Source organism: Plectropomus leopardus, chromosome 4 (genome assembly GCF_008729295.1).
Source record: "Plectropomus leopardus isolate mb chromosome 4, YSFRI_Pleo_2.0, whole genome shotgun sequence".
Taxonomy (NCBI): domain Eukaryota; kingdom Metazoa; phylum Chordata; class Actinopteri; order Perciformes; family Serranidae; genus Plectropomus; species Plectropomus leopardus.
This window is the reverse complement of record NC_056466.1, coordinates 34,222,835-34,250,214: the sequence shown is the minus strand read 5'-3', so window position 1 is coordinate 34,250,214 and position 27,380 is coordinate 34,222,835. Positions and strand designations below refer to the sequence as shown.

General features: G+C 38.4%; 1 protein-coding gene across 2 annotated transcripts; it reads right to left on the bottom strand.

Annotated features, from left to right (window-relative positions):
* Positions 1-55: 55 nt before the first annotated feature.
* Positions 56-26,851, bottom strand: uba6 (ubiquitin like modifier activating enzyme 6). Of its 2 annotated transcripts, none has more exons than XM_042485168.1 (32): positions 26,812-26,851; positions 26,198-26,290; positions 23,793-23,887; positions 22,750-22,778; positions 22,498-22,592; positions 21,184-21,295; positions 20,644-20,724; positions 20,369-20,491; positions 18,427-18,550; positions 18,134-18,237; positions 17,955-18,017; positions 16,620-16,696; positions 16,381-16,447; positions 15,365-15,508; positions 14,623-14,769; positions 14,449-14,529; positions 14,259-14,336; positions 13,824-14,005; positions 13,089-13,194; positions 12,394-12,483; positions 11,856-11,936; positions 11,598-11,726; positions 11,449-11,500; positions 11,265-11,328; positions 11,102-11,171; positions 10,136-10,207; positions 9,922-10,045; positions 9,531-9,724; positions 5,705-5,832; positions 4,675-4,762; positions 4,460-4,554; positions 56-2,855 (listed from the first exon to the last, which is right to left on the bottom strand). In XM_042485168.1, exons 2-32 carry the CDS (start codon positions 26,236-26,238, stop codon positions 2,714-2,716), a joined length of 3,078 nt encoding a protein of 1,025 aa, XP_042341102.1. In that variant the 5' UTR covers positions 26,239-26,290; positions 26,812-26,851; the 3' UTR covers positions 56-2,713. The 2 variants fall into 2 exon arrangements, with proteins under 2 accessions (XP_042341102.1, XP_042341101.1); XM_042485167.1 differs by lacking the exon at positions 26,812-26,851 and adding an exon at positions 26,591-26,764.
* Positions 26,852-27,380: the final 529 nt, after the last annotated feature.

The following is a 27,380-nucleotide window of genomic DNA, read 5'->3' as shown; positions in this document are numbered from 1 at the left end:
AGATAATTTTCTCGTGCTTTTTATTAATTTCTTGCTAACTTTTGGGTTATTTCTTCTTTTGTTCATTGCCTTCTTCCAATGTTTTTAAAAGGAATGAAGCCAGTTGGCTCAGGTTTTAAAGGGTTAAAACCCCGTTCACAACCTTAAACTGCGACTAAACCAAAGGATGATTTACTCTTAAACATTTAATCTGACTTTTGTTCATCGTTGATTCACAATTAACCAGTGTACGATGACTCCACAGAGCTCATCAACACAGGCTCAGTTTGACACCAAAAAGTGACAAAAACGAGTAACAAGTAAATAAATACAAGTCATGGACACACATCCATAAACAGATGAAATAACTCATGAACAGCACAGATTGTTTTTTCGTTGGTGTATTTTTTTTTTAAAAAAGGTGCTTTAAAACAGTAGGAGTGTTACAGATGTTTCACATCTGTGTGTGAAACAGCCACTGAACTCATGCTATTACTTAAGCTAATGATATTGTTCATCCAAATGTGTTAACTGATGTTAGTGCTGTTATTACCAAAGTATTTAACATGATCGGTATGACCAGCAGCTACAATTTGTGGGTGTTTTTACCCAGAAAGTTTAGTGCAACACACATCTGCTGTGATATTTGTTGTAAGTGAATTGACCATTTGCTAAGTCCCACCACTCAAATCCAGACTGGCCAATCACAGCGCTGCATCAGCCAGGTCCAACCAGGGTCCCACAACTACAGACCTGCGCACCATTGACTATCATGCAATCGTTTTTTGATTTAAGGCTTGTTTTGTGGATTCTGAACAGGGGGCATGTAAAAACAAAATTATATCTTGAAAAGTGTAGGTTTAACTTGCTAGCTACTGAATGTGTATTAATTTACTTAACATACTTTTCTTTTTTAATGATTTTAACAGTGAATTAAGACCTGCGTGGCTTAACAGGAACCAGAGAGTGAAGAGGGAACCTTTGCAGATACTCCATCCAGACTCAAACCATCTGGGTGTCATCGCAGCATGTACCGATGAACAAGTGTTTGGCTTCCCCGTAGCTCCCTGCATATCCACCTGTGAAGGTGCGGCAGTAAACGGGGAAACCAATCACCGTTCATTTGAATCATAGATAATATATTAGGCTTTGACAGTATCATGGTATACTTGCTGTATACCAGGGTATTTAGAGATCCCAAAGGCATGATTTTTAATACTGCCTTTAATACTACTACTACTACTACAGGTGCTCCTCTTTCTATTAACCTCATTGTATGTAGTGCACAGCACACACCACCAGTCTCCGATCTCTACTGGAGGAATAGGCAGCGGAGCTGAAAGACACAGCAGCACCTAGCGTTGGAGGGAGAAGTTACAGGACTGTTAACAGCTGGCAGACAGCAACAGCAGGGGGAGACTGTGGGGAAATAGCAGCATGTTTTTTACTTCTAACTTGGTGAATTAAGGATTTATTTCAATCAAACCGGAGCTGGTGACTGTCGGAACAGTGGACTTACTAACTATATTACTAGCAAGAGTAACCAAGACTGTTTGGGTGAGTTTTATTTTGTTTCATTGTAAATGAAGTGTATTTTATTATGAGTTCACAAGGCATAAAAGTGACTGAGAGAAAGTTGAATTCAAAGGTGTATATCTCTGTTTAATAAGGAAAATAGCTGTGAGAATACTACTTTCCTTAACATTTTGTGAGTTTCTATTGCTTTTATTGTGTAATTTGTAGTTTCTTAGTCCCCCTTAATATACAGTCTGTGATCTGAACACACTGCAGTGACAGATTGCTGATAGACAACGTGGATTTGACGGACCATCGTGAAGGGGCGGGGCCAAGCACAGTCAACTGACTGAGAAGCAGTGCTGATGTTCATCAACAGGACATTCCTAAACGAACTGACGTGCCATCAACCTGTGTTGAAGCACATCACGATGCAGCCAGTGTGTGTTGCTCTGGAATTTTTGGGTAATCCTCATCCCTCGTGATATAAATGATTTTATGAGGCAGTCAAAGTGATCATAAAAGAGAACAATCATCTGCAGACACTATGATAATCAGTATCTTTGGTGATTTCGCCGTTGTCTACTGACCTTGTGCACCTCCAAATTATACAACAAATATTGGCTTGACGGGTTTCTATAGAGAGAGATGATCGACGTCTGGCAAATTCTGCTGTTGGCAATAATTTCAAAGCCAAAAAGAGGACTCTGAGGGAGAAGAGGATGTGATGCTAAATCCACTTCACCACCCCTGCAGTCCTGCCATCGCCCCCTTTAGAGCCTAGCGAACTTCAAACAGAAATGAGACGAATTGGGTTGTGTGTATGCAGGTTTCTGTAAACATAGTTTTTTTTTTAGTCAGACTTACTGCCACAAACAGAAACAGGTTATTCATCAATTAAGGCATCGACACAGGCGGAGCTGTGCGTTTCACCAGAGTAGAAAACAGAACAGAGAAAATATATGTACACAGGTACAGTCAAGTGCTACTCAAGCAGCCTCGTGTTGGCTTGATCAGGGGCGAGAAAAACTGAGACCAGGATCGGTCTTTTCTTGCTCCTTAACGTACAGGGGGTTGGGGGCCAGGAGCTTTGTCCTCGTCACATAACATCATGAAGGAAAGATCTTGGCCCCTGGCCCGGGTTATTGGGGTACAACGATTTACATGAAAGAAGGGAAGTAAGGACACAAGAGGTTTGAGGACGACATCGAGGAAGGTGTCAAGGTGTCTCTCCATTGCGGCTGAAGAAGTACCTGACGGGAGGACCAGGGAGGTCATCTTCTCCGTCTGCCTCCGGAGCAAATGACACAGTGAGGTCAACGTAGCGGCGGTCTACTGATGGTTTGATCAGCTTTTGCATCCTGTAGAGAGTCAGAGGTAAGGTTAACCCTTTGAAAAACCTTGCTTTCAGATGGCTTTTGCAAGCATTTAAACCTTTAAATCCTGAACAAATTGGTGCGATTTCTTTTAAAATATTTGGAAAGAAAGGCAATTAGCAACTTGGTAACAGGGTTCCTACAGCGTAAGACAAGTGAGACTTAAGACTTTATTGCAACACCGAGTAAAATTTAAGACAAATTTTCCAACGTTTTTGGCTGAGTTAAAAAAAAAAAAAATTGGACAATCTCAGAATTCTAAATTTATATATATATACACGCATATATATATATATATATATATATATATGTGTGTGTGTGTGTGTGTGTGTGTGTGTGTGTGTGTGTGTATATGTATATATATATATATATATAATACACACACACATAGATATATATACATACACACACATACATACTCACTGTCTTTTTTATTTTAATTTCTTGCTTTTTTTCTTGCTTTTTTCCTCTTTTTTTAATAATATAAGTTTATCTGTGAAAATTAAATTATGACAACTTACCCTTTGGGGTAATTTTATTTTTTCAAACAATGTTTTCTATACTTCAGTATCAGAAATTCTATTTTTTCATTCCTATGCCATTTTCAGTTGTATGTTAACTTTGAAAACCCTAATAAAAGAGTTGGGGAAAAATAGACTATATACTAAAATTTTCTAGAGTGGAACACAAAACCCTTGTTCATTTATCTAGCTGGATGTGGGTAATGTATATGAGTGCTGTTGGTTCCTCTGTGAAACGTTGACGTGAGAGGCATTCTGTAAATGATTTGAGTTTCAGATATTACCAATTATTTTGAGATTTACAGTTCTTGTCTGAAAAAAACTATTCTCGATATTCTTCTCATGTCTTAGCATTTTTAAGACTTTTGAAAGATTGATTTCAGATATTTTAATAACAATTAGGGGCTTGTTTTTAGATTTATTAATGAAAGGCCGTTTAAGAGTTGTAGAGGGATCTGTAGGAGCCCTGTAGTAAGAAATGCTCCACACATTGCAAGGCATTAGTAGATTTAGAAATTTATTTTAGAAAAGCCAGGGAACAAAAGTCTGGTGAAAAAGAAATAAAGTCAAGGAAAAACTACATTTATAATTATCATAATTACACATTTAAAATGTAATAGAATCATTTTTTTTCTCCCAGTGATTTTCTTTTTTCCACTCTTAAAAAAAACAACAACAAATTTTCAGGTAATTTACTTGTTTAGAATGTGCTAATTTCTTGCTAATTTGGGGATCAATTCTTCTTTTGTTGCTGACTGCCATGTTTTTAAGGAAATTAAGCCAATTTGCTGGGGTTTCAAAGGGTTAAGGACACATTGTTTAAAATAGGGTGTTTTCTCATTAGCCTTTGTCCAGGAAACCTGCAGCAATACAGACACTCAAGCAGAAATCTACAGGGTGGTGTGATAATGAGAAAGAGCATCCATCCCGCTGAAGACTGACTGTTTTACAACCTTGAGAGGTTCGTTTCAGTGACAGTGATCCCTAAATTACGGTTAGGGGGGTTAGAGTAAGAACAGAAAAATAACAGACTGTAACACAAAAATGGGAGAATCAGCAAACACTCACGTCAGCTTGAGTCTCTTTGAGTGTCCAGGCATCACAGGCACATACAGCATCTTCACACCATGGACAACCATAGTGGGTTCAATTCCATACTTTTCCTAAAACAAGACGGAAGAAGATAAACCACAGAGAAGCAATGACAAACCTCAGATGATGTGGTAACCGCCTCTGAACTGCTGAAGCACCCGCAAAGTAGAATATGAGTAAATGATCCTCACCCTCACTGCGTTCATGAAATCAGAGAGAGTGAAGTCCTCATGGCCGAAGATAGTCCAACAGTCCCAGATGGAGAAGTAGATGTTGTCCCTGGGAGAGACATCATACAGCTGTCACTACATTACACTGTAATGGCACGTTTCCACCAGCAAGTTGTTTTGTTCAGTTAAGTTCACTGTGCACTTTTTTTTTTGCATTTCCATTCTGAAAAGTTGTGGATGGTGCCTTTAGTACTTTTGGAACCATTCCCATTTTTCATCACCCCTCTGCTTTGAGTACCTGGCACACAGATCTGGTACCAAAAGGTGGAGCTACAAATGCTGCAGTTAACACATCAACACTGCGAAATATCCCACAGAGAGAGACTCTCACTCCAGCCTGCTCTCTCATGCTCTTAAAAAGTCACTGTTCAGCCCCCTTCTGTGGACAATAAACAAGTTTCAGATTCACTCTGTATTACCTGTATACAAGAAAGTACAGTGAGTTCAGCTGGATGGAGCAGCGAGTGACAGCAACCCCACCCACATTTCAGAGTACTGTCTGTACAGGAAATAATCTTTGCAGTTTGTTACGTTTTGTTTCTCTCATGTCAAATATTCTAATTAAATTTATGAAGAGTTGGACTGTTTTTTGTTGGTTTCTTTTTTCTTTCCTTCAAAAAACATACTATTAATATCACCATTGCCTGTATGAATACTTTTACAACATATACTTCCAATTTATTTTGAACTGATTTCATCTTTTTCCCACTTTAATGTTTAAAAAAGAAAATGATGGAAGTATGCGCTGGAAACACTAAACAGATGTTCGTAGGTGTCACTTTTGGTTACAAAAGTACTATGCCAAAAGCTTTCAACGGAAACGCGGCATTAAGTCTAATTAAATATGGCTCAAGATCCTTAATCATGTGCTGAAATTTCACTTTGCAGTTTTGATGGTGCAGTCACAGAAAGGTGTGGTCATAAGTGTAATAGGCAGTGTTTATCTCTTTTAAGAGACAGTGAGATGGAGCTTTGGCACGTATGTTCTTACCTGATGTGTGTCTGTTTTACTGCTGCTGGCTCAGTCAGCACCACTACAGGGATGGCCAAGTTAAAGAAGCAGTTTTTGAAAGATTCAAATTCATTGCCTCCAACCACCTTGATCAACTCCAGGGCCACCTGAGGACATCAAAATGGTAATGCTAAATTACTGATATGTTATTGATATTGGACGATGGAATTAATTTCAGCAATTCAACCACACTTTCCAACATCTATTTGTATTGACGTCCTAACACGGTAAGTCTAAACATCCATCTATCCTCTGACACTTAATACAAGGCTACACAGGATGTTTCCCTCCCCAGTAACGTTTCCAGCTCCTCCTATGGGATCCCAAGCCAGTTGAGATACATAATCTCTCCAGCGTGTTCTGCATCTACCCTAGCGTCTACCACGTGGACATGGAAAAGTCTCAAATGTAAGACGTCAAGAAAGCATCCTGGTCAAATGCCTGAAACACCTCAACTGGCTCACTTTGATGCGAAGGAGCAGCGTCTCTTTTCCAATGTCCAAGCTCAATACCCTATTTATAATATGAGAGTCTGGCTACTCTTTGAAAGTAACTCATTTCAGTTGCTTTTATCTGTGGTCTCATTCTTTCGATCACTACCCAAAGCTTATGACGATCAAGAGAGAACTGGAACCAGCCGGTAAATCAAAAGCTTTGCCCTCCAAGCTCTCCTCCCTGTTCCCCCAAGAAGAACCATGGCCTAAAACTTGTAGCTGCTGACTGTCATCCTGACCGCTTCACATTCGACTGCAGTGCCTGCAGTGTGTGCTCAAGATCTGATGAAGTCTCTGGTACGAAGAGAGGTGAATTTCTGCATCCCTATAACGAGTCTGTGATGCTTGGTCAGCACATCTGCTTCCCTGCTATGGTTAGGCTGCTGTGAAAATTTTTTGAACTGGTTTGATATGAAGCCAAACACCAGACCACACCAGTTTACTGACTTTTAACAGGTGTTTCACTTGACTCTGAAGTCAATCTCGAGAGGAACATAATGACCTAATGTCCCAACAGAAAGCAAGTGTCTCACTTGTACAGAGCATCACGTAACATAAGAGCTCTCTGTCTACACTGACACCATTAAAAATGTACTTGTGACTTCATGTAAACAAACCACTCAGCTGTGGTGGATGATGAGGACAACTCTTGATAAGAGGATGCCTACCCAAAACTGAAACTTCTTTTGGAGATTCCTTAGATAAACCTCGGGGTCAGCTAATGGACCTAACTGCCTTGTTGAACTTATGGCTCTTATAAGCAGAACTAAATTACGACAGATTTTATTGCCCAACCAACAGTTCGAGTTAATTTACGACTCATTTGGGCAGAGAGCTGTCAACTGAGCTCCTGCAAAGACTCAAGGAGATATCAGGAGATCCCTACTTCATAGACACGGACAATTTATGTCTTTGTTGCACAACCAGCACGTAACACACATCCACACATCTCCAGACTGTAAGGGAGGACCACATTAATTGATTTTTGTATTCAAAGTAAATGTACTTTGAAATGTTGTGTGGAGATCTCATACCTGCAACTTTGCTTACATGCCAATTTTGAGGACAAACTCACAAACACAAGCTGTGCGTGTGTGTGTGTGTGTGTGTGTGTGGAGGGGTGTGACCTTTCGTAACCCCCTGCCAGCAGCGTGCTACACACTGAATGAAAAGACTCTTAGTACAGACTTGCATTTTGATATGCATCTAATTTATCCATATCCTAATTATCCTTCCTTTACACTGTTGTTTGCAGATGTTATATTATTTGGTAATAATGCCAATTGTGATTTTCTAATTATAGGTTTTCTCTGATCTTTGATCATAATAAGTACTTTCATACTTTGTTATATTTTGATGCTAGTACTTGTATACCTTTACTCAAATAGGATCTTTAACAACCTTTAATTATAACAGTGTTTCGATACCGTAGTATTACACTTACTTATTTTCACACATATTCGTTATGCTTGTTAAACGTGGTTAATACTGTTTTACTGTTAATGATCTGCCAAATAATTATTTGGTTTTCTCATAAGTGTTTGATATCAATCAGCAGAGGAGAGCCTCATGGTTTCAAATACTGAAGATTTGAAGGCCTGTAGTGAACTTTATCAACACTTTAGGAAGAAATTAGAGCTATACAGTTAAAACAGTAGAAGTGATAAAAGGGAGGAGTGTATTTTTCCCGCTTTGACAGTCAAGCACCACACCCCTTTGTCACAGGAGTTATAACCCCAGTGAAGTTAAAGGACTTGGGTTTTCTGGGGTCTTTTTTGGCTTATTTTTGGCACCTTTGGCTCTTTGGGCTTTTTAATGGGTGGTGCTCTGAGGTTTTTAAACTCTAATTTTCAATGTAAACTTATTGCTCCTGATAGCCGAAGTTGAGTCCCATTACTCCACTTCATCTTTATACCAATTCATGTTTCTGAGTCATAATTTTGCATTATGAGTTATAGTTACATATTTTGGTATTGATTTATTAATTAATTAATAATTTTAATTTTTAACTAATACATCCCCTATTTAAACTGCTACACGGCTATCAGCTGTGTGCTAAAGATCAGACCGGAGAAGATGGGTGAGTAACCTACTTGCTATCTTCCTACATTTTTACCATTACTTTTTAAATCAGAAAACACACAACTTATATTGTGATATTTACTGGGAATTACATGGAATATAGTCAATTAGCATTTAGCTTAGCAAAAACTTTCAGCTCTGCAGTGATCTCCCTCCAGCCAGCTGACACTGTGTTTAGGTTTTTGTGGTGAAAAGAGGAGGTTTTGTATATATAATTCCTCATTTCAACTTCATGAATAAGCGGGTCCTTGACTTTCAAAGCCAGCATCAGATATGATTAGAAATGCAGCATCTGATGAAAAGTTCAGCTCACAACAGAGCTTGCATCCAGTAAGAACACCTATTTTGCTGGCATCAATTCAAAGATGTAGCCATATTGGTGCAGTTTTAGTCTTAGTTCAATAGACTAACTGCCAGGTGTTTTCTCATCAGCCTAAAAAGTACACAAATGACCGCGCACGCATGCGCAGCAGTCATATTTTTATTTTTATTTTTGTTTTTGTGTGTGCGAGCGTGCGTGCGTGCGTGCTCTTTCTCTCTCTCTCTCTCTCTCTCTCGCTCTACTCTCTCTCTCTCTCTTCATCTCTCATCCCCTACCCTGCTCTCTCTATCTCTCTTCTTCTCTCTCTCGTCATCTCTCCCCTCCACTCTCCTCCCATCTCTCTTCTCGCTCTCTCCCATCTCTCTGCAGATATTTGATCTCTTTTATGTCACTGACACACCCACCCTCGGCCTGAGCTCTGCAATAAAGTGTACACAACCTGTGTGACGCTAGTTGCCTGATTAGTAAGTTTACAAACATGATATTTGGCTTACATTCATTTGCCAGAATGTTGCATGATGAAAAATGCTGGTTCAGCCGATTTGCATAAATTAAACCGGTTTAAGCTCGTACACCTGACCAGCAAAACCGAAAAATCAACCCAACTCTAGTCGTTGCCTTTGTCTGCCACCTACTCTGACAATACAACAGGGAAACCAGGTCCCCCTCACAGAGAAGACAGCCGAAAGAACTACATGGACCACCCCCATCCTGGAGTTGGATGCATTGTCAAATAAACAAAAAGTACTGATAATCATGAACAGAACAGAGAAGCTGAATACCAAAATCTGCTGTCTTAAATGGCAGTTGAAATTGACATTGCCCAATTTCTGTAGGTGTTTCAAAACAATGGAACCCAGTTAATCCACCAATAAAAAATAATAATAAAAAATTAGAGAATTCTAACCAGTCCAGCCACAGCAGCTGTTGCCGTGGCAATTGCAGGGATGATCTTGCCAGCAATTCGTTTGGTCTTGAGTCTGTCAGCGGGCTCAATGGAGTACATCCTGGCTCTGAGAGCAGACGCTGATGTGACAAAGTCCATGTGGCCGTTGCTGTCATCGTCCTTTTCAAACTGCAGTGGACTCATCTGTAACCGCTCTGCATGTGAGAGCACAGACATCATCACTCATTAGTACAAGTTGTTTTACTGTTCTCTGACCATTAACCGCTGTAATGGATATAACTGAACACCACTCCAAGCTTCAGATTTAGCAGTTATATTATCGAGTGTCCATTTCTATATCTGCCTGTTGAGAGCTTGTTCTGATTTTGTTGTATTTTTCTAGCTGTGAAACCTGCTGTGACACTGTCAGAGGCGATGGCCTGCTCCAGCTGAGTGATGGCCTCCCTCTCCTCTTCACTGCTTAGAGGCATCTTCATGTGATCAGGCTTCTTTGCTGTCTCATCAGTCTCTATACACTGTAGGGGACAGATCCACAACAATCAACAAGATTGGTATTTTTTTACACTTTGATAGACATCAAAGACTGCATCTATGGATGCCCTTACTTTCTCTGAGGGTCTGTACTCGGGAATCTTGACATCTGAGAGAACCCTGATCACTGTTTCTTCAGAGAGATCCTGAAAGAAGGGAAAGTCAATTAGTCAGTCAGGGATTAAAGGGACACTTTCATGATTTTCAGTCAGCTTGGATCAAAACAATGTGGGTAGTATGTGTAGATGAACTGTGGTAAACTCTCTCCCATCTAACCAGTGCCTGGCAATGTTTTCCTTTCTGGCAAAACACTAAATTATGTAATTTACGTCATTTTGATGTTTCGCTGGCTCTAGGGGCTGTTGCTCAAACTATAGGCTGTATTTCCGCATTTTCGTATTGCTAAAAAAACACCGCCAACACTGCCGCCGCCAAACCATACTCAAAGAGACTCACCAACACCTCTCTCTCAAACTCGGACGGAAATTCTATCAAACGTTAAAGCTAGGCAGTTCTGATCCAATATAAATCAAGATCATGTACCTGCACTGCCTATTTCTCGCCTAAAATGTGTTCAGAAATGTATTTTAATGCCCTGTTTTGCCATATTGGTGAGAGTTTGTGAACAAGAAGTGGGCTCCACACTGCCCCCCATACCAGTGAAAACAAAGGTTGGAAAAACTGATATAAAACTGTAAAACCTCTTTTGCAGCGTTGCATATTTATCACCTCAGATGTTTTCACAAACATGTTTTAGCTTACTGTTTTACTGTAAAACAAGATCCAGCCGGCCACCAGTGTTTCAAACAGACAATTCCGCATTATGTCAGGGGTGTGGTATTCTGTTGCTCATAGGATTTCTACCTCTTAAACAAAAGCCTCCTTTTTCTTTGTTTTCTCTGGTCATGAAGCACCAATTTCAAAAGTATTTCGTCTTTCTGCAGACAGCCTCGTTTTATGTGAGGGCCTTCTTTTTATTGGTGAAATACTTCTTTGAGTGTGTGTGATTGTTAGTGTATGCGTGAGTGTATGTGACCTACCTTTTCTGAGTAAGGGATGTTATAAATCCCTGCAAAGAGCCGTGCAGTGCTGACAATGAAAGTGAAGTGCCTGATGGGAAAAGAGGAGGGTTTGTCACGCTTAGATATCAAACATACAATAAAAAAAAGGTTAATCTGCAGTGTAAGTGAGCATTACACTCACAAAGAGTCTTTCAAGTCAAAATCAAAAGGTGCTGGAGGTCTTTTTGGGGACTGCCAAAACAAACCTGAGGAAGGGAAGAAAAAAAATCACTATATTCTTTGTTTCTAAGTACAACTCACTCTGTGGTTATGCACATTAAATTACTGAGATAATTTGGCAATAGATGTGTTTGAGAAAAACTTACTTCCATCTTTTAACCTTGTGTCCAGGGGGAAAGAGTGCAACAGTTGTAGGGCCTGCATAAAAACAACATCAGCAACGTGCTTGACCCAACACACATATATCCACACAATCTATTGAATAAATGTGTATTTTCAGGAAGGAACTTGTTACCTTTCTCTTGAAATACTTTTCAAATTTCAGACGGGCAATAGTGATGCAATGTTCCCATGTGCTAGGCCGTTTGCTAAGCAGCTTAATGACCTGGAATGCCCCCTCCAGACTTTCCCCCGTCTGCATCCTCTGCACACACAAACACACATAAAAAAATCTTAAAGTGTTTTTGTTTGTTTTTTTATTAACTATCACTCTGCTGGCAGAGGTTGACACAGATTACTTATAATAACTAAGAACAGCAAAACAAAGTCTTACCTGTAACACCACTTCAGCTGACGAGTGGGTCTGCCAGAACGAGTTGTACATGGAAGGCTTGTGGACAAACGAATTCTCAAACTAGACAAACCCAAGGAAAAAAAAAAAGTTTAGAATTAGGGCTGAACACTGACACACACACGCAGTCAAAAATGATAACAATGATCACTTGTTGGGTTAGGAGTGGTGATGTCCCGATTGGATCAGAAGGATCGGTACTGGGCCCGAACAGCACATTTTTTAACTGATCAGGAACTGTTATTTTGAGCATGCGGCCTGCCCAACCCTTTGTTTATGCCCGCTGTCACACAGGTGTATTAAACAGAGCACGATTTATTCCACTGCCACTCCAAGTAGAAAAAGATTTTTTTTATCATGTTCAACTTAAGCTGCTACACCACTTTCAGTAGGATTGAATTGTTATTCATTTTTGGTGACTTGGACTCGGTATCAGAAAATACTCAATATCAGATGACTCTGATTGGGATCAGGGCCAAAAATACTTGATCAGGATGTCCCTAGTTTTGAGCGGACTGACCTTGTCTCTGGCCCACTGAATGGTGTGCTCTATGACAGAAGGGAAAGACTTGAGAGTGCAGAATGGGATCTCCTCCTCTGGGGGGTCCCTCTGGTGAGCAAAGGAAACAATATTTAGTTAGAAGCACTGTAATGAAAAAAGTCTGTGTCTATGAAGCAGGTCTGGTAAGGTGCTGAGATAATGCAGGGAATAGCCTGCTTGTGATTGTATGTCTGAGCCTACCAGCCAGGCTGCAGTTTACATCCATGTCTGTCCAGATTCACATAATATATGTAGTGAAGAATTTGAAGACATTTTTGGTGAAACGTGAACGCTTCGCACACATCTCAAACCCGGCAGTTTCAAAGTGGGCACTCGAGATTAGTGTCAATTCAAAATCTGAGTTATGACGTTGAATAATGGCCAGAAAAGTGTTTTCAAAGAACATTATAATGTCACAGTGTGTGAAACTTGTGTGAAATTCTGTCAAAATTAGGGAATGATTTCCTGAGTTCTGGCCAAAGACATGTTGTGTGAGGTCACAGTGACCAAGTGGACGTTTGTGCCAAATCTGAAGAAGATCCCTTAAGATGTTCCTAGAAATATTGTGGTATAGAAAAGGACGTAAGGATGTTTATGCAGACATAATGCCTCTGGCCACGGCTGTCGACAGTGTGGAGGCATAAAAGCATAAACATGGCAACACACATACTCACATGGCTATTGTAGGACTCTGTCAAATTTGGCACAATGATTTCTGTGTGTCCTTTAGTTCCCATGGTGCCAGAGTCCAGGAGAGGTCTCTGATTGGATACACAGCGGCTGAAAATGAAATACATGTAGAAATACAATATTAGTTACTGGCCAAATTGGGAAATGTTTTATGAAATACTTCCCTAACTTCTCAATTCATCTCATAAGCTTGCTGTTACTGAGTTTATGATGAGGACCAATTTTAACCCTTTTGAAACCTGGCTTGATTTCTTTCACATACATGGGAAGAAGGCAATGAGCAACTTCAGAAATTAACAAGAAATTTGTAAAAATAAATAAATTAATTAATTAATTAAATTAAAAAAGTGCAAGAAATATACCAGAATTAGCACAAAACAAAAAAAGAAGGAAATTTGAAAAAAGGATAATACTGCATAGAAATTATAATGATTCTAATAAAATAATTTAAATATAGTAGCTTTTTTAAAAATAATTTTCGGAATTGACAAATTTCTTGCAATTTGCAGGACATTTTTGCCAAGTTGTTCATTGCCTTTTCTTTACGTCTTTGCCCAATTTGCTTCGGGTTCAAAGAGTTCAATATTTGTGAAGGGTATCTAAACGCAGCACAATAGAGTGATGTCAATCAAGATTTCAAAGGATTAAGGGTAAAGTAACGAAAATCAGCCAAATGCTTTCGAGAGTATTGATTGTGTCACTTTCATATTTGCACATACCTGTCTACATATCTGCGAGCCTCCACGTTGTCCAGCGCAGTGACCACTAGGTTCAGGCGGGAGTAGAAGGAGTCGTTGTAGATGCTCTCAGTAGCCGGACACACCTTGTTGAGGTGAGCATCCACCTGCAGGTCTGGGTTGATTTCATGAGTGGCTTCTGCTGCTGTGGTACTCTTCGGTTTCTGAGACACGGGGAGAATGGGAAAAATGTTTATGTGGTTTATTGCAATCAAGATTCTTTTTAACTCTGATTGTAATCCAAATGCTTTAGTATTAGTAACTGTCGGTCTTATGCGATATTTATCTATTTTCCTACATAACGCAGCTGCACAGAAGGAGAGACACAATTTCACACATTGTAACTATTAAGTGTAGTAAATACTGAATTAAGTGTGAGAAAAGTAGAGAAAAATGTTATGAGGAACATCTGCTCACCTGTATATGATGTGGTCTAAAGAGAAACTGCCGATTGAGGTTGGACTTTTCTATAAGGTCTGGGTCTGTGATGCATACCTGAGTATTGACAAAGTACAATGTTTCACCTGTATAGTCAGGCTATGAAATATATTGCAATATATAAAAAATACAGTCTAATAAAGACAGTAAAAGCAGAAACAACACCCACCTCTCCTGAGCTCTTGGCCAATCCCACTCCAAGCAGGGCGAAGTTTTTCAGCATTTCGCAGCCGATGGCGCCACAGCCAACCTGGAAGGAGACATTGAAGGGTTCAACTTGGACATAAACCTTTAAATAAATCAATATAAATGAGGCCTTATGTATGTGTTGTTGGAGTCTTACCATAAAGACTCTAAGCTTGTGCAGCTCTAGACACATTGATTCGCCGATACAAGCTCGTAGTCCATCATACCGATCGCCCTTTGGGAAAAACTCCTCGACAGAAACAGATTGAAGTGGCCTGACGACCTCGATGGCATCAAGAAAAAACTAAATACAGGAGAAACAGAGGAAGAAATTAATTTAAAAGTGATTTTAAAGATGGAAAAACGGTGAAAAAAAATAAGCGCAACCTTCTAACACTTTGAAACCTCTGCAAAATGGCTTGATTTCTTTAAAATACATTGGAAGAAGGAAATGGGCAACTGAAGAAATAACCCAGAAATTAGTAAGAAAAAAAAACTGTAATGTAAAGAAAACAACAATAACAATAACAAAACAAGGAAATTACCTGAAAAAAAGTGCTGAAAAATTACAGTAATTCTGTAAAAAATCACTTTAAATACACATTCATTATAATGATAAATATAGTTCTCTGGATATTTTTTAAATTTTCTATATCTACTACTTTCTTGCATTTTGTGGAGCATTTCTTGCCAAGTTGCTCAATACCTTATTACTCATGTCTACAACAAAGAGTTTTAAGGTTTAAATACTTGTGAAAAGCATCTGAACGCACCACAAGAAAAGTGATGTGGATCCAGGTTTTAAAGGGTTGAAGAGGGGCAGATTTAGCATTTAAATTATTAACTAGCAGCATTTTCTTTCTGAAAAGGAGGTCTACAATTTAGATGGAGTAACCTACCCATTGCTGCAGCGGTGCAAACTTCCCTGTGATGGCCTTCAGAACTTCCTGGCTGGCCAGACCTCCTACAGCTGCTGCTAACGGAGGAAGAGTTCCCCTCGCTGTTTTTGACAGACAGCGCACCAACTCAGTATTCACAGGAGCCTGGAGGGAAAGTCAAGGACTCATAATAAAAAAAACAAATAAATGTTTTTCCCCACTTGCCTGCTAATTTTCAGACTTATAAGACTCATACCATTTCATCTGGACCACGGGGAAATTTTAAACAAAACATCACACAATGATGCTTATTAGAGCTATGTTACATCTACAGCCACAGAGAAAAGTAGATGCTGTGTTACATAATGTAGAAGGTTATATTAGTGGTGGAGGGAAAAGTTGTTACAGCATAATATTGAAATATTTTTGCACAGCAATATCATTTTGATAAACAAATGCCACATATAGAATTTTTTTATTTTAAATTATTAGTATACAAATTAAACTTTTGATAGCCTTCTACAATAATAAAATGTGTTGTTTTTTAGTCCACTAGATACAATTTATGCAATAAAAATGATTGAAGTGAAAAACTTGATCTTTAAAACTTAATCCTATTAGATAAAACAGAAAAAGTTCTGCTTTGGGGACATAATATGCAGTTGAAAAAAGTAATAAATTGCAATATATTGCAAAATATATAATACATGTTATGGCAATACTCAACATATTGCAACAAGGTTAAAATTGCAATATTATTGTATTGTGAACTAATTATCATGATAATATAGTATCATGGGGTCTCTTCCCACCCCTAGAATACTGAAACAATTTCGTTACACACCACAGAAGGCTACAATTTTTCCAGAACTTTGAAAGCTTTTTTTGTTCATTCCAGGGCATGGAAAACAAGAAGAAGAAATCCCAGGATTTTTCCCAGTTTTCCATGACTGTAGGAATCCTGAATATACTGTATGTTCAGCTGTGCAGATTCAAAAAGTCAAAGCATGAGGAATCCCCCCAAAAAAAGCACTCACTTTGTTCCTGAGAGTTGCATTCACTTCCTCAGCCAGCTTCACTAAAACCTCAGCATCCTGCAAACACCTGATGGCAGAAAAATAAAACTACTCACAACTGAGTGTGTCACATTTCAACATCCTCACACACTGAAAAGCACAGCCAGGACAAATGGCATCCTCAGATACTGCTGGAGTACAGAAAGATGTGCAGGAGACAAAATCAAGACAGTAAAAAGCAGAAAAATATATTTTTTTACCCAATGTTGGGAAGTCTACTGTGCTGCTCCTGGAAGATGTCCAGAGCCAACATGGCTGCATGGATCTGTAGCGGGGCCTGATGGGTAGATTTCAAAAAGGATTGTGAGGAAACTAGATGCTTATCCTCAAAATTACAAGGCATTTGTTAACAGCATTGTCACATTGCAAGGTTGACTTGGTAAGACTACAGCACTGTGCTAAAATATTGGGCCACCTTAAACTTTGTTATTTTAGCACGGTTATAATGATGATACATATTTATTTGTCAAACTCAAATATTTCTGAATAAAACTACTTCAACACGCTAAAGCTGAAAGTATTTGGTGTGTTTAGCATGTTGTGAACTCTCTTGAGCGCACAATATAAGATTTGCAATAATAATCTTCTGGTGTATTTACACCAGGCTGCATTCAAGACATGTCCAAAGCTCAATATTGATTGTCTGAGCTACCTTTTGATATAGTCGTATGATTCAGTGTTTCACACTAAATACTGACACCCTGATGAAGTCATTTTGTTCTGATCTTTTAGTGTTTTAATGCATCGTACATGTTCTCTGTATTCTTTGTTTGTATCTTAATAAGGAGACTGGGAAATACTTTCTTTTTAAAATCTATGGTGGCCTCAAGCTTTATCACAGTACTGTATTTTTGAGATATCTGATTTCAGTGAAACTAACCTGACCTGTTAACCGAGAATAAGCTGAGCAATTCTACTGGTCTGTACACTCGTGTGCTCCTTCACTTGTAAACATCATGTGAAAGCTGTATTTTTAGCCATGTAGGCATCCTGAAGATATGATGGCTTTATTATTCCTAAAAGTTGATTGGTTAGTAATGTCTGCTCTGCTGTGGGCTACACTGTGCAACTCGGGCTTTTTGCTGATGTACCTCAGTAAAATGAGCTAACTTTGCTGTAGAATTGGGATCCAGCCCAGAGTGGACTGGTTTGTCTTGATTTGTGATGCAGTCTGCAAAAACAGCAACAGCATTAACCCTTTAAAACCTGAGCAAAGTGGCTTGACTTCTTTTTCAAAAACATGGGAAAAGGAAAATGAGCATCAAAGAAAAAATGACTCAAAAATTAGTAAGAAATGGACACAGAGTACAAGAAAATGACCTAAAAATTATTTTTAAAAAAAAGTTTTAAAAAGGAAATGAAAAAAATAATTTTCTAAATCTACAAAACCTAAACAAAACAAAAAGAACTAAGAAAACAAACAATGAGATGGTCTGGAAAAGTGCTTAAAAATTATTAAGCATTATAATATTTTTGTAATAATAGAAACATAATTGAAACATAATTTTAAATATACATAGTTTTTAAACTCTCACCTCTGGTTTACTGAAGTCTGGAGTCAGGACCTGAGGATCACACAGCTGCCTCTCTATTGTCTCCTGAAACACATACATGGAAAAATTCAGGTAAACACACAAAATATGTTTATTAAGAAATGCATGTACCTTTTTTATCTACTGATATTTCTATCTGACATGACAGTTAGTAAACTTACAAATCTGTAGGTCCTGGGGGTTTTCACCAAAACAAAGAAACCTCCGTGTGCATATGGTTGTAGTTGGGATGTGTCTCCTATAGCAAAACTGTAAGGGGAAAGGACTAATACCACACATACATTCAAACAAGACACACACACATACAGACACACAAATTTATACAAATACACATCAACAGATCTGCTTTCAAGAGCTCAAAATGTGACAAACAGGGATGTTACACGATTACAATAAATTTACTGTAAAACCATCAAATAAACTGAACTTATTTTTGACCATCTAAAAGTAATACCTGAAACCTGCCGTGTGGTGCCATTGACTTCCACCATGCCGTTGACCTCTCTGAAGACAACACTCTGGCCTGTCTGCAGACCATGGGGTTGGTTGTCCATGCAGGTTACCACGCCAGGATTGTCCTGAAGGTCCAAATATAAAACAAGATGAAATGCTGTTTTTTGTAACAGAAGGCCCTATTTAAACAATCTATAACCCATGGTCTAAAGTGCATGGCATGAGTGTATTTAGGACTTGCTATCTAAACGGCACATAATCTGGGCGTTAAGTAAAGTGCAAGGAACAAAGGGGTTGTATTTAGTCTTTTCATTCATTCATTCGTTCATTGTCCATAACCACTTGTCCTCGCAAGAGTCGCAGGGGGGCTGGAATCAATGCCAGCTGTCATAGGGCAGAAGGCAGGGGACACCTTGGACAGGTCGCCAGACTATCGCAGGGCCGACACATATAGACAGACAACCATACACGCTCACAGTCACACCTAAGGGCAATTTAGAGTCACCAATCAACCTGAGCTGAATGTTTTTGGAACGTGGGAGGAAGCCGGAGACCCCGGAGAGAACCCACGCAAGAGAACCCACGGTCCTTTCATTATCCCTTTAAAACCTGAACAGATTTGGCTAGATTTCTTTCAAAATACATGGGAGGAACGCTACGTAATAAAAAGCCCCCAAAAGGTGCAAAAACCTGTTAACGACTACGGGAAATACTTTTAAAAAAATTTTTAAAAAGCAAATAAACAAACCAAAAAACAAATGGCCTGGCAAAAGTGCTTAAAAATCATAATCATAATGGGTCTTCCCAAGCTTTTTCCTTTTTTTCCCTAGACATTTTTCTCTAGCTTTTTAAAAAGAATTTTCTAGATTCACTTGCATTTTTCATCAAGTTGCTCATTTTCTCTTTTCCAATGTTTTTGAAAGATATCAAACCAATTATCTCCGCATTTTTAAGCTTAAAATAGTTGAAAAGTGTCTGAAAGCAGCACAAGGAAAGTGATATCACTCTGGGATTCAAACGGTTAATCAAAGGTGTGTTTCGGGGGTGTAATTTAACCAATCAGAATGTCATCTCTAAAGCAGATGCTAGGTTGCAGGGGTATGAGATTTTCATGGTATGGTAATCGTCATAGAGAATAGCGCTGTTTCAAGGTTGGTATTACAGAATTCATATCATTATCAGTCAGAATAACCCTTCAAGGAATTCAAACTGAGGGGTTGTAGTGGTTGAACAAGCATTGTAGTACTATAATTAAAACTTTAAACTGCGGCGTCGGTGGCAGAGTGGATAATGCAGACACCGCCATGAATGTAGGCAGTGTCCTTGCCGCAGCAGCCTGAGGTTCGACTCCTGCTCGAAGCTCTTTGCTGCATGTCATCCCCTCTCTCTCCCCCTTTCACACTATTAAGCTGTCCTATCCAATAAAGGCTAAAATGCCAAAAAAAATAATCTTTAAAAAAAAAAATTTAAACCATTCTTTGAATGGAAGTATGTGTAAAAAACTCTCCCTTTTGAAAAAAAGCCAATAAAGATGAGATGCTCCGCCCAGGTGCATTTTTTTTTATATCATAGACAAGCAGATACACACAGTATGATAACATAACATTCATGTTACAGTATACGTTAAAACTAGTATATTGCCGTAAACCTAGTAGGTACATCTTACCAACTCAATAAAGTACCCTTTAGCAAGAAAATACTGAGCTATTGACTTTAGAACAGGCTTTTGTTGGTCAATGGCAGACTCACTTTCTGCTGTTTCAATGAGCCACATCATGCCTCAATTTAAGTCCTACATGCCCATATTTCCATTGTTCCACTTCCAGAGATGAAAAATGAAACTGTATTTATTGAATTATCCCATTTAACAATTAAAACATGTCTGATAGTGATAAGATAAATAGATGGAGGACTCTTAAGAAAGTCTGAAGTGTTCAGTCTACCTGAGTGATGCTTTGGATGAAAATCTCCTTGGGCTCCTCTCCTGTGGGATCTGACACCTCAAACTCATCTCCAAAATCACAAAACACCCGCACACAGATTCCATATGCATCACAGCCAATGAACTGGAAAGGACATACAAGAATGTAGAACAGTTTACTAAATACACAGGCACAAGGTTTGGTTAATATTTGACTGTTTGCGTGTTACCCATGTGTGAGACATGGTTTAGCCAATGCTCTGTAATGCTTAACCACTACAGTGACTGTAGACTCACTCTGATGGGGGGTCGCTGTGAGTGGCAGAACTCATTCACTCTCTTCTGTAGGCTCAATCTGGCTTCAGTCAGAATCACACACTGGAGGAAAGAGCAACAATGCATTACATTGCATATAACAAAGGCTATCTGCAATCTAAAAACCAATAACAATAAGTCAATTCTTTTACACTTCCATTGATGAACAAGAAAACAGGTAAAGCGGACAGGTCATGAGCGAGTCAACTACGAGATACATCATCCCTGAAAGTTTTATCTTTCCTTCGAGATATTTTGGTGGTAACAATCTTTCAGTTTGCTCATGTTTTGGTTAAAATGACAGTTTGGAATAACTGAGCATTTGGATTGGTCGCTGCAAAGGGGATCACGCTGAAGGAGTGGTTTGAGAAGTTTTTATTGACATTTCAAAAGTTTTTTTCCACCATGTCTAGTGTCTGTTAGAAACAATTTTGACTGCGGTTGAATCCAAGTGAACTACGCCCTCTCTTCTGCACGAAAGATTCAACTATAAACTGCAGTTTCTGAAAAGATATTTGTTACCTGATACTTTCCAAGAAAGCTGAGATCAGTGTTGTTGTCCAGAGCACAGTGAGACATGTCCACATGGACATAGGGGTTCAACTCTGCGACCCGAGGGCACACTGCCTCGACCCTGAGGAGGAAAAGTATAACAGGGTGGATAAAAACGTGTTTCAGACAAAATATTGAGATAGAGTTCTGTAGGAATGAGTCCTAAAACATGGACATGAGTAAGCACTTTAGGACTTCCAGTTCCTTCCATGTCAATGGGTTTTTAGTTAGATGGCTCAAATAAGGTCTGTGGTTAACTCTTTGAAACCTCAACAAACTGACATGATGAGGGAAGAAGTTACAAGCCACAAAATTAATTATTTGAAATTAAGCAAAAAAGAAGATAAAACATAAAAAAGGTAATAAATAAATAAATAAATAAATAAAATAATAACAACAACCACCACAATAATAATAATAACAACAATAATAATAACATTAATAGTTAATAATGATAATTATAAAAATAGTTTTCTGGACATTTTTTCTTATATGCAAGTGAAAGGTGTCTGGGGGCAGCACAAGTAAACTGATGTTGATGCAGGTTTAAAAGGGTTAACACAAGCTCAATGATAAATCTGGAAGCTGTCTGTCAAAAAGACGGTTGCCAACAAGTGGCTAAATGAAACTATAGAACATCCTTACACCAAACACAGCTTTAAAGCTTTGCTGTGGGGGAGATGTTAAGTCATGTGACTGTGGCGTAGTTTGTTCATAGCCAAACATTAGCTTTTTGATTTTCACTTTTTTTCTGATTGTATTAAGCTAAAAAAAAACACAAAAGCAGTGTTCATTTGTGAAGTTTATCTGACTAAATAAAACATATTAAAATCATAAAGGTTTTTTTTTGCCACAGAGGTTTTTTTCCTGCAGCAATCCAAAATCCAATGGAAAAATCCCATGGCCTTTTGATGAGGAAACCAGGCCGACATTAACTTCTATGTTGTACTGAAGAAAAACATCATCTTTGGGGTGCTCTGTAAAAGAGTTTGCATGGTGGTGTAGTGGTGGTCGATGAAGTGGGTGTACTACAAGGTAGATGGGAGATGGGTAGGTTACCGAGGAGGAAGTAGGTATACTCTTGTGTATATTCCAATCACTTTTTGGCCGATAGGTGTGTATATATACGGTAAACAGCCAGAAAGAGAGCTGGGTATACCCTGTTTACACCACTGAGTTTGCATATGTATGTGGATTACAGAAAAAGAGTGCATATATGATATTTCAGACAGTAAGTTAAGCCAGAGGTTAAGAGGAACAGTCCAGCATTGTTTTGTGTATTACCTTGTCCTCTGACTCAACACGTCCTCTTTGCGGATAAAGAAGTTGGAGCCTAGATCCCAGGTTTCACACTGCTTTGTGTCATGAAGGGTGACTGCCTGTATGTGTATGTATATATACACACACACACACACACACACACACACACACACACACACACATGATAAGGCAACAAAAAGACCGATTCTGAAGACACCTCACATTGAAATATTGTCACTGTACTGAACGAGCATGATATGCCGTAAGAGCACATACCTTCACACCAGCCAGGACAATGTTCTTTGCTGTGAAACCAGAAGTCAAACTGCTTAGTGTCATATCACAGTTGGCGATGAAGATCATGTGAATAATATTGCATTTAAAGGGATAGTTTGGATTTTTTGAAGTGGGGTTGTATAGGGTACTTATTCACAGAAGCCGAGCACGCTAACTCCAAAAAATCTACGATTTAAGATGTATTTATTTATTTATTTTTTGGCAAAAACACTGAAATTACATTTGTCTTCTGCAAAAAAAAAAACAAAAATCCGGTATAAACTGAAAACTAAATATCTAACCAATTAACAAATATTAAAATAGTCAAATATTGGGGTCTATCCCTAGCCTTTTTTTCCCCAATTCACATATCTGTCAGACAGCCCATTTCAACGTGTTAGTCAATAACAGATCCAGTTCTCTATCTATGCTCTCATCACACCAAACTCTATTGAGAAAAACAGTAATAAATAAAATAACCATAAATAAATAAATAAAAGCTCAGTGAACACAGGAGTTGCTGGTCTACTGCTGCTTTGATCAGTTAGTTAGTTAGTGTTACTGTGTGACTTTGGTGAATCTGAACTAACCCTTCTAAACACCAAAGTGACACAATAGCACAACCAAAGTACCTGATCAAGGCAGCCATAGACCAACAGCTTCTGTGTTCAGCAATGTTAAATGAATGTTTTTTTCTATGGAGATTGGCCTTGAAGAGAGCAATATAACAGCTTGATTTCCCCTTTGGAAATCACTGTCTGACATCACGCTAAGGCAGTGAAAACACCTTCAATACAGCACACACTTAAACTGATATTATTTTTTTTGGTAGGACTTTTTTAGGTGGCTAAAATAGTTTTGTTGCTGACAGCAGCACATTGCTTCGCTTCCATGTCGAACTCGAGCCTGCTTCTGCCAACTAACATCTACTGTATGCAATATACTGTCTATGAATAAATACTCAATTTAAACCCACTTCAAAAAGATCTGAACTATCCCTTTAATATAGTTTTGCTGTGGAATATTGTGATATTTTAGCCTACCTATCTCAATTCCCAGTCCTCCCATTCCACTGAGAAAGACTGAGGACTGGGCCATCTGGTGCATAGCACTGTCTCCCAGCACATATCGCTGGCGGCTGAACAGAGAAACAGGAAGTAGAAGGAAGTGTGAAAGAAAGTGCTAGAGGTATCAACAAGGAAACTGAGCAGCCTGTGTAGCTGTAGTATAAAGCACAGCGCAAACACACAACCCAACCTCATGGCTTCACAAGACACCATTACAGTATCGTTGCAGTTATCAATCCAAAAATACATGTTATCTTACTGCTCAGTCACCAAACAAAATGCTCTGCCTCCTATCCCAGGCCTGATAAATAAATTCTGCCACTAAAAGATTCCTTTTCTAAAACAGAACATTTTCTTGGTAACCAAAAGATATCAACATAAATGGAGATCAGTTTACTAAAAAGTACATCCCTTATATCTTTGCATGTAGGACAGTAAAACAAAAATTGAACCTTATTCTCAATGTCTGCAGTTACATGGATGAATAACCTGTGAGGCTTATCTTTGTTTTGATCATATTTAAGATATTCAGGATATGGTGTTTACATGAGCACAGAGAAATCAGGTTATTCATATGTCACATATACATCCTAGTTACTTTCATAGTGCTCCAGCTGGCATATTTAGTCTCATAAATGCAATATGGTGTTTGCATGCTCAAAGACATAAATGGAATACTCCAAAAACCTGATCATAAATGTGTTTTTCCATGTCCATATAAATGCACTGAAATTCTCCTATGTTAAACAACAAACCCTCTGTCCTCCTCTGAGGTAGGATTAAACCTACCACTCTCTCTCGGCTAATGGTGAGGTTTCTGCAGCTGAGTTTAACTGTGCACATAGAGATCTTTGTTTTTTGTTGAAATTATACTTCAGATAAGGTTCTACATTGTAGCTGTTCTTTATGAGACAATAAGTTGGAAAAAACATACAATTTAAAATGTGCAATATCAATCATTGCAAATTTTAAAAAAAAATAAAATGATTTAAAAAAACAAATATAAATTAAAATAAAGCAATATAATACAATAATCAGTCAGGTTTTTGACTAGATTTCTGAACTGATTCATTGGAACCAGAGTATCAAGCTTCAAGGTAAACTGTAATTTGTTCCATGTGTAGGGTGCAAAGAATCTAAAAGCACTTCTTCCCAAATCAGTGTTAGTTCTAGGAACCTGCAGCATTACGAGTCCTGTGAGGGAGTGTTATGTGCTCCAGCTCTCCAGCAAATACGTGATGTCACATAGGAGGGAAACTTTTCAAGCAGCCGTATATAGATAAACAAAAACAAATGCTGGTCTCTTCTAATGGAAAGAGAAAGCCAATCCACTTTCTGAAAGTGCCAGAGCTGTCTCCATTTAAAAAATGTAAGGGCTGAATGGTATTTAGTTGTGCAAGAGTGGAAGTTGATGCACACTGAGAAATCAAATTGCCATAGTCTACCACTGAAAGAAAGACTGCTTTATTATTTTCCTTCTACAAGAAAAGGGGAAACAGGATTCTTTTTCTGAATAAAAAAAAAAAAAGCTTCATTCAAAATTTTTTTGTTAGTTTGTCACTAATATCGATAATCTGCATCAGGATTTTGTTTAAATGATCACTGATAAAATTATTTAATCAAAAAGTGCAATTAAGTGTCAGCATGGGAGGAACTTTTACTTTGTAAAACCTCAGGGAGCTACTTTCATTTATTCTTGTTTTATTTAAATTTCACTTGACTTTAATAAAATAAAATAAAAAAGATGCTAGGAACTTGCTGTTTATGATGTTGCACCTTTCAGTTTTTATTAAAAACATTTGCTAAAGGCATTTAAACAAAGTTTTGTGTTGGAGTTTGTTATATTCCAAATTCTAAATACTGACTGACCGATTTTCAATTTTATTGTAAATGCATATTGCTTCCAAATATCGGTTATCAGTCTCATTAACTACTAATGATCGACACTGGCCCTGAAAAACCAATATCAGTCGACCCCTTATCCAGATGCCTAAATGTTTATAATGTGGGATTCTTTAATGATTGTGCCATTAAAAGTGCAGATTTGGGAAGTAATGTAGGTAATGTTTTTAGCCATGTATCAACAGACCATTTTTTTATATAAATAAGAAACATTTTTCTCTCGATCTCCTGAATATCACAGAGTAACTTGTTCTGGAAAATAAATGACAAATCCTTCAAAAAATAGAAATAAAATAAAATAAAGATTTCAAGTTTTTAGCCAAGGGATGACCATGGTAGATGTCCAAATTATATAATTTTTTATGAAGTCTCTGATCATCACATTGCTAATCCAAAGCAGTCCTGTAATGTAATGCGCTGTCTTGTAACTTATCTGTAGTTAAAGTGCTTTGGTGAGGGGAAAAGGTGACTAGACTTGCCTGTAAAGAGAGTCGTCAATCTCCATCGAGTCTGCAGCCATGCTGGGAGGGGAGGAGGGGGGAGTTCAGCTGTCTGAGAGATAACGGCTCTACCTACCAGAACATACAAAAGTGACAGGTAGTGATTATCAAAGCTAGCAGACGTTTTGATTGTTACCGGTGGCTAATAATCTCAAACCAACGCCCTGCGGGGGGTTAGCTTCACGGCTAAGTTACTCTCACACCGGCTAACTCCAGCTGTTAGCAATGTTGTTGACCTGGCAACTGTCAGTCGCGTGCAGAGGCAAAGTGACCGTCTCGAGTCAATAAAGTGACGTCTTCAAACTGCCTAATATAACAGTTAGCTGCCACAATAACGCTGGCTGGATTATGAACCTGCTGAGGAAAGCTCACCGTTAGCAGCTACAGCTAGCTAGCACTGAGTGCCACAGCTGCCTGGTGCCGGTGGAGAGGACACTTGACATAAACTCGTTAAAAGTGCTGACACATACGTTAGGCTACAAATTACTCCCCGAAGCAGACAGCTGTTAAAGATATTATCATTCTACAAATCAATATGAAAATGTTGGTGTAAATACTGTTAAAATATAAGACAAATAATCATGCGTAGCTACCTGTCAGTATACGCGACGAGCTAAAGCGAATGAATGGTTGTGACTGGTTAAAAACTTGGAGTGGTTCCGGGTTACCGTGGTCACATGACCAAGGTCATCCAATGCTTTCATAGTATTTTTCATGAGTTGATTTGTTTTTAAAATTTCACTTTTTTGGAAGTGTTAAATAAAAGTCAAAAGAAAAGAACATTCCACGCTTTTGCCATTATTAAAATATTAAATATAAATTATGACATTCTCATAATATACATCAGTCACTAAAAACTATTGGTTGTTGGTTTTTTGTGTGTGTGTGTGTGTGTGTGTGTGTGTGTGTGGGGGGGGGGGGGGGGGGGGGGTGTTTTTTGATTTGGCTCAGGGGGAGGGACACACAATTTTAACCTTTTGAAACCTGTAGTGGCATTACTCTCTATGCGCTGCTTTTCAAAACGTGTTTGAGAAATAACAGCAATGAGTTAGTGGTAAGAATTGTCCCTAAAGATTGCAAGAAAATTATTTATTAATTATTTAAGAGAATTATTTATTTAAAAAGCAAAAGAAAATGTCTAGGGGAAAAAGCCAAGACAAAC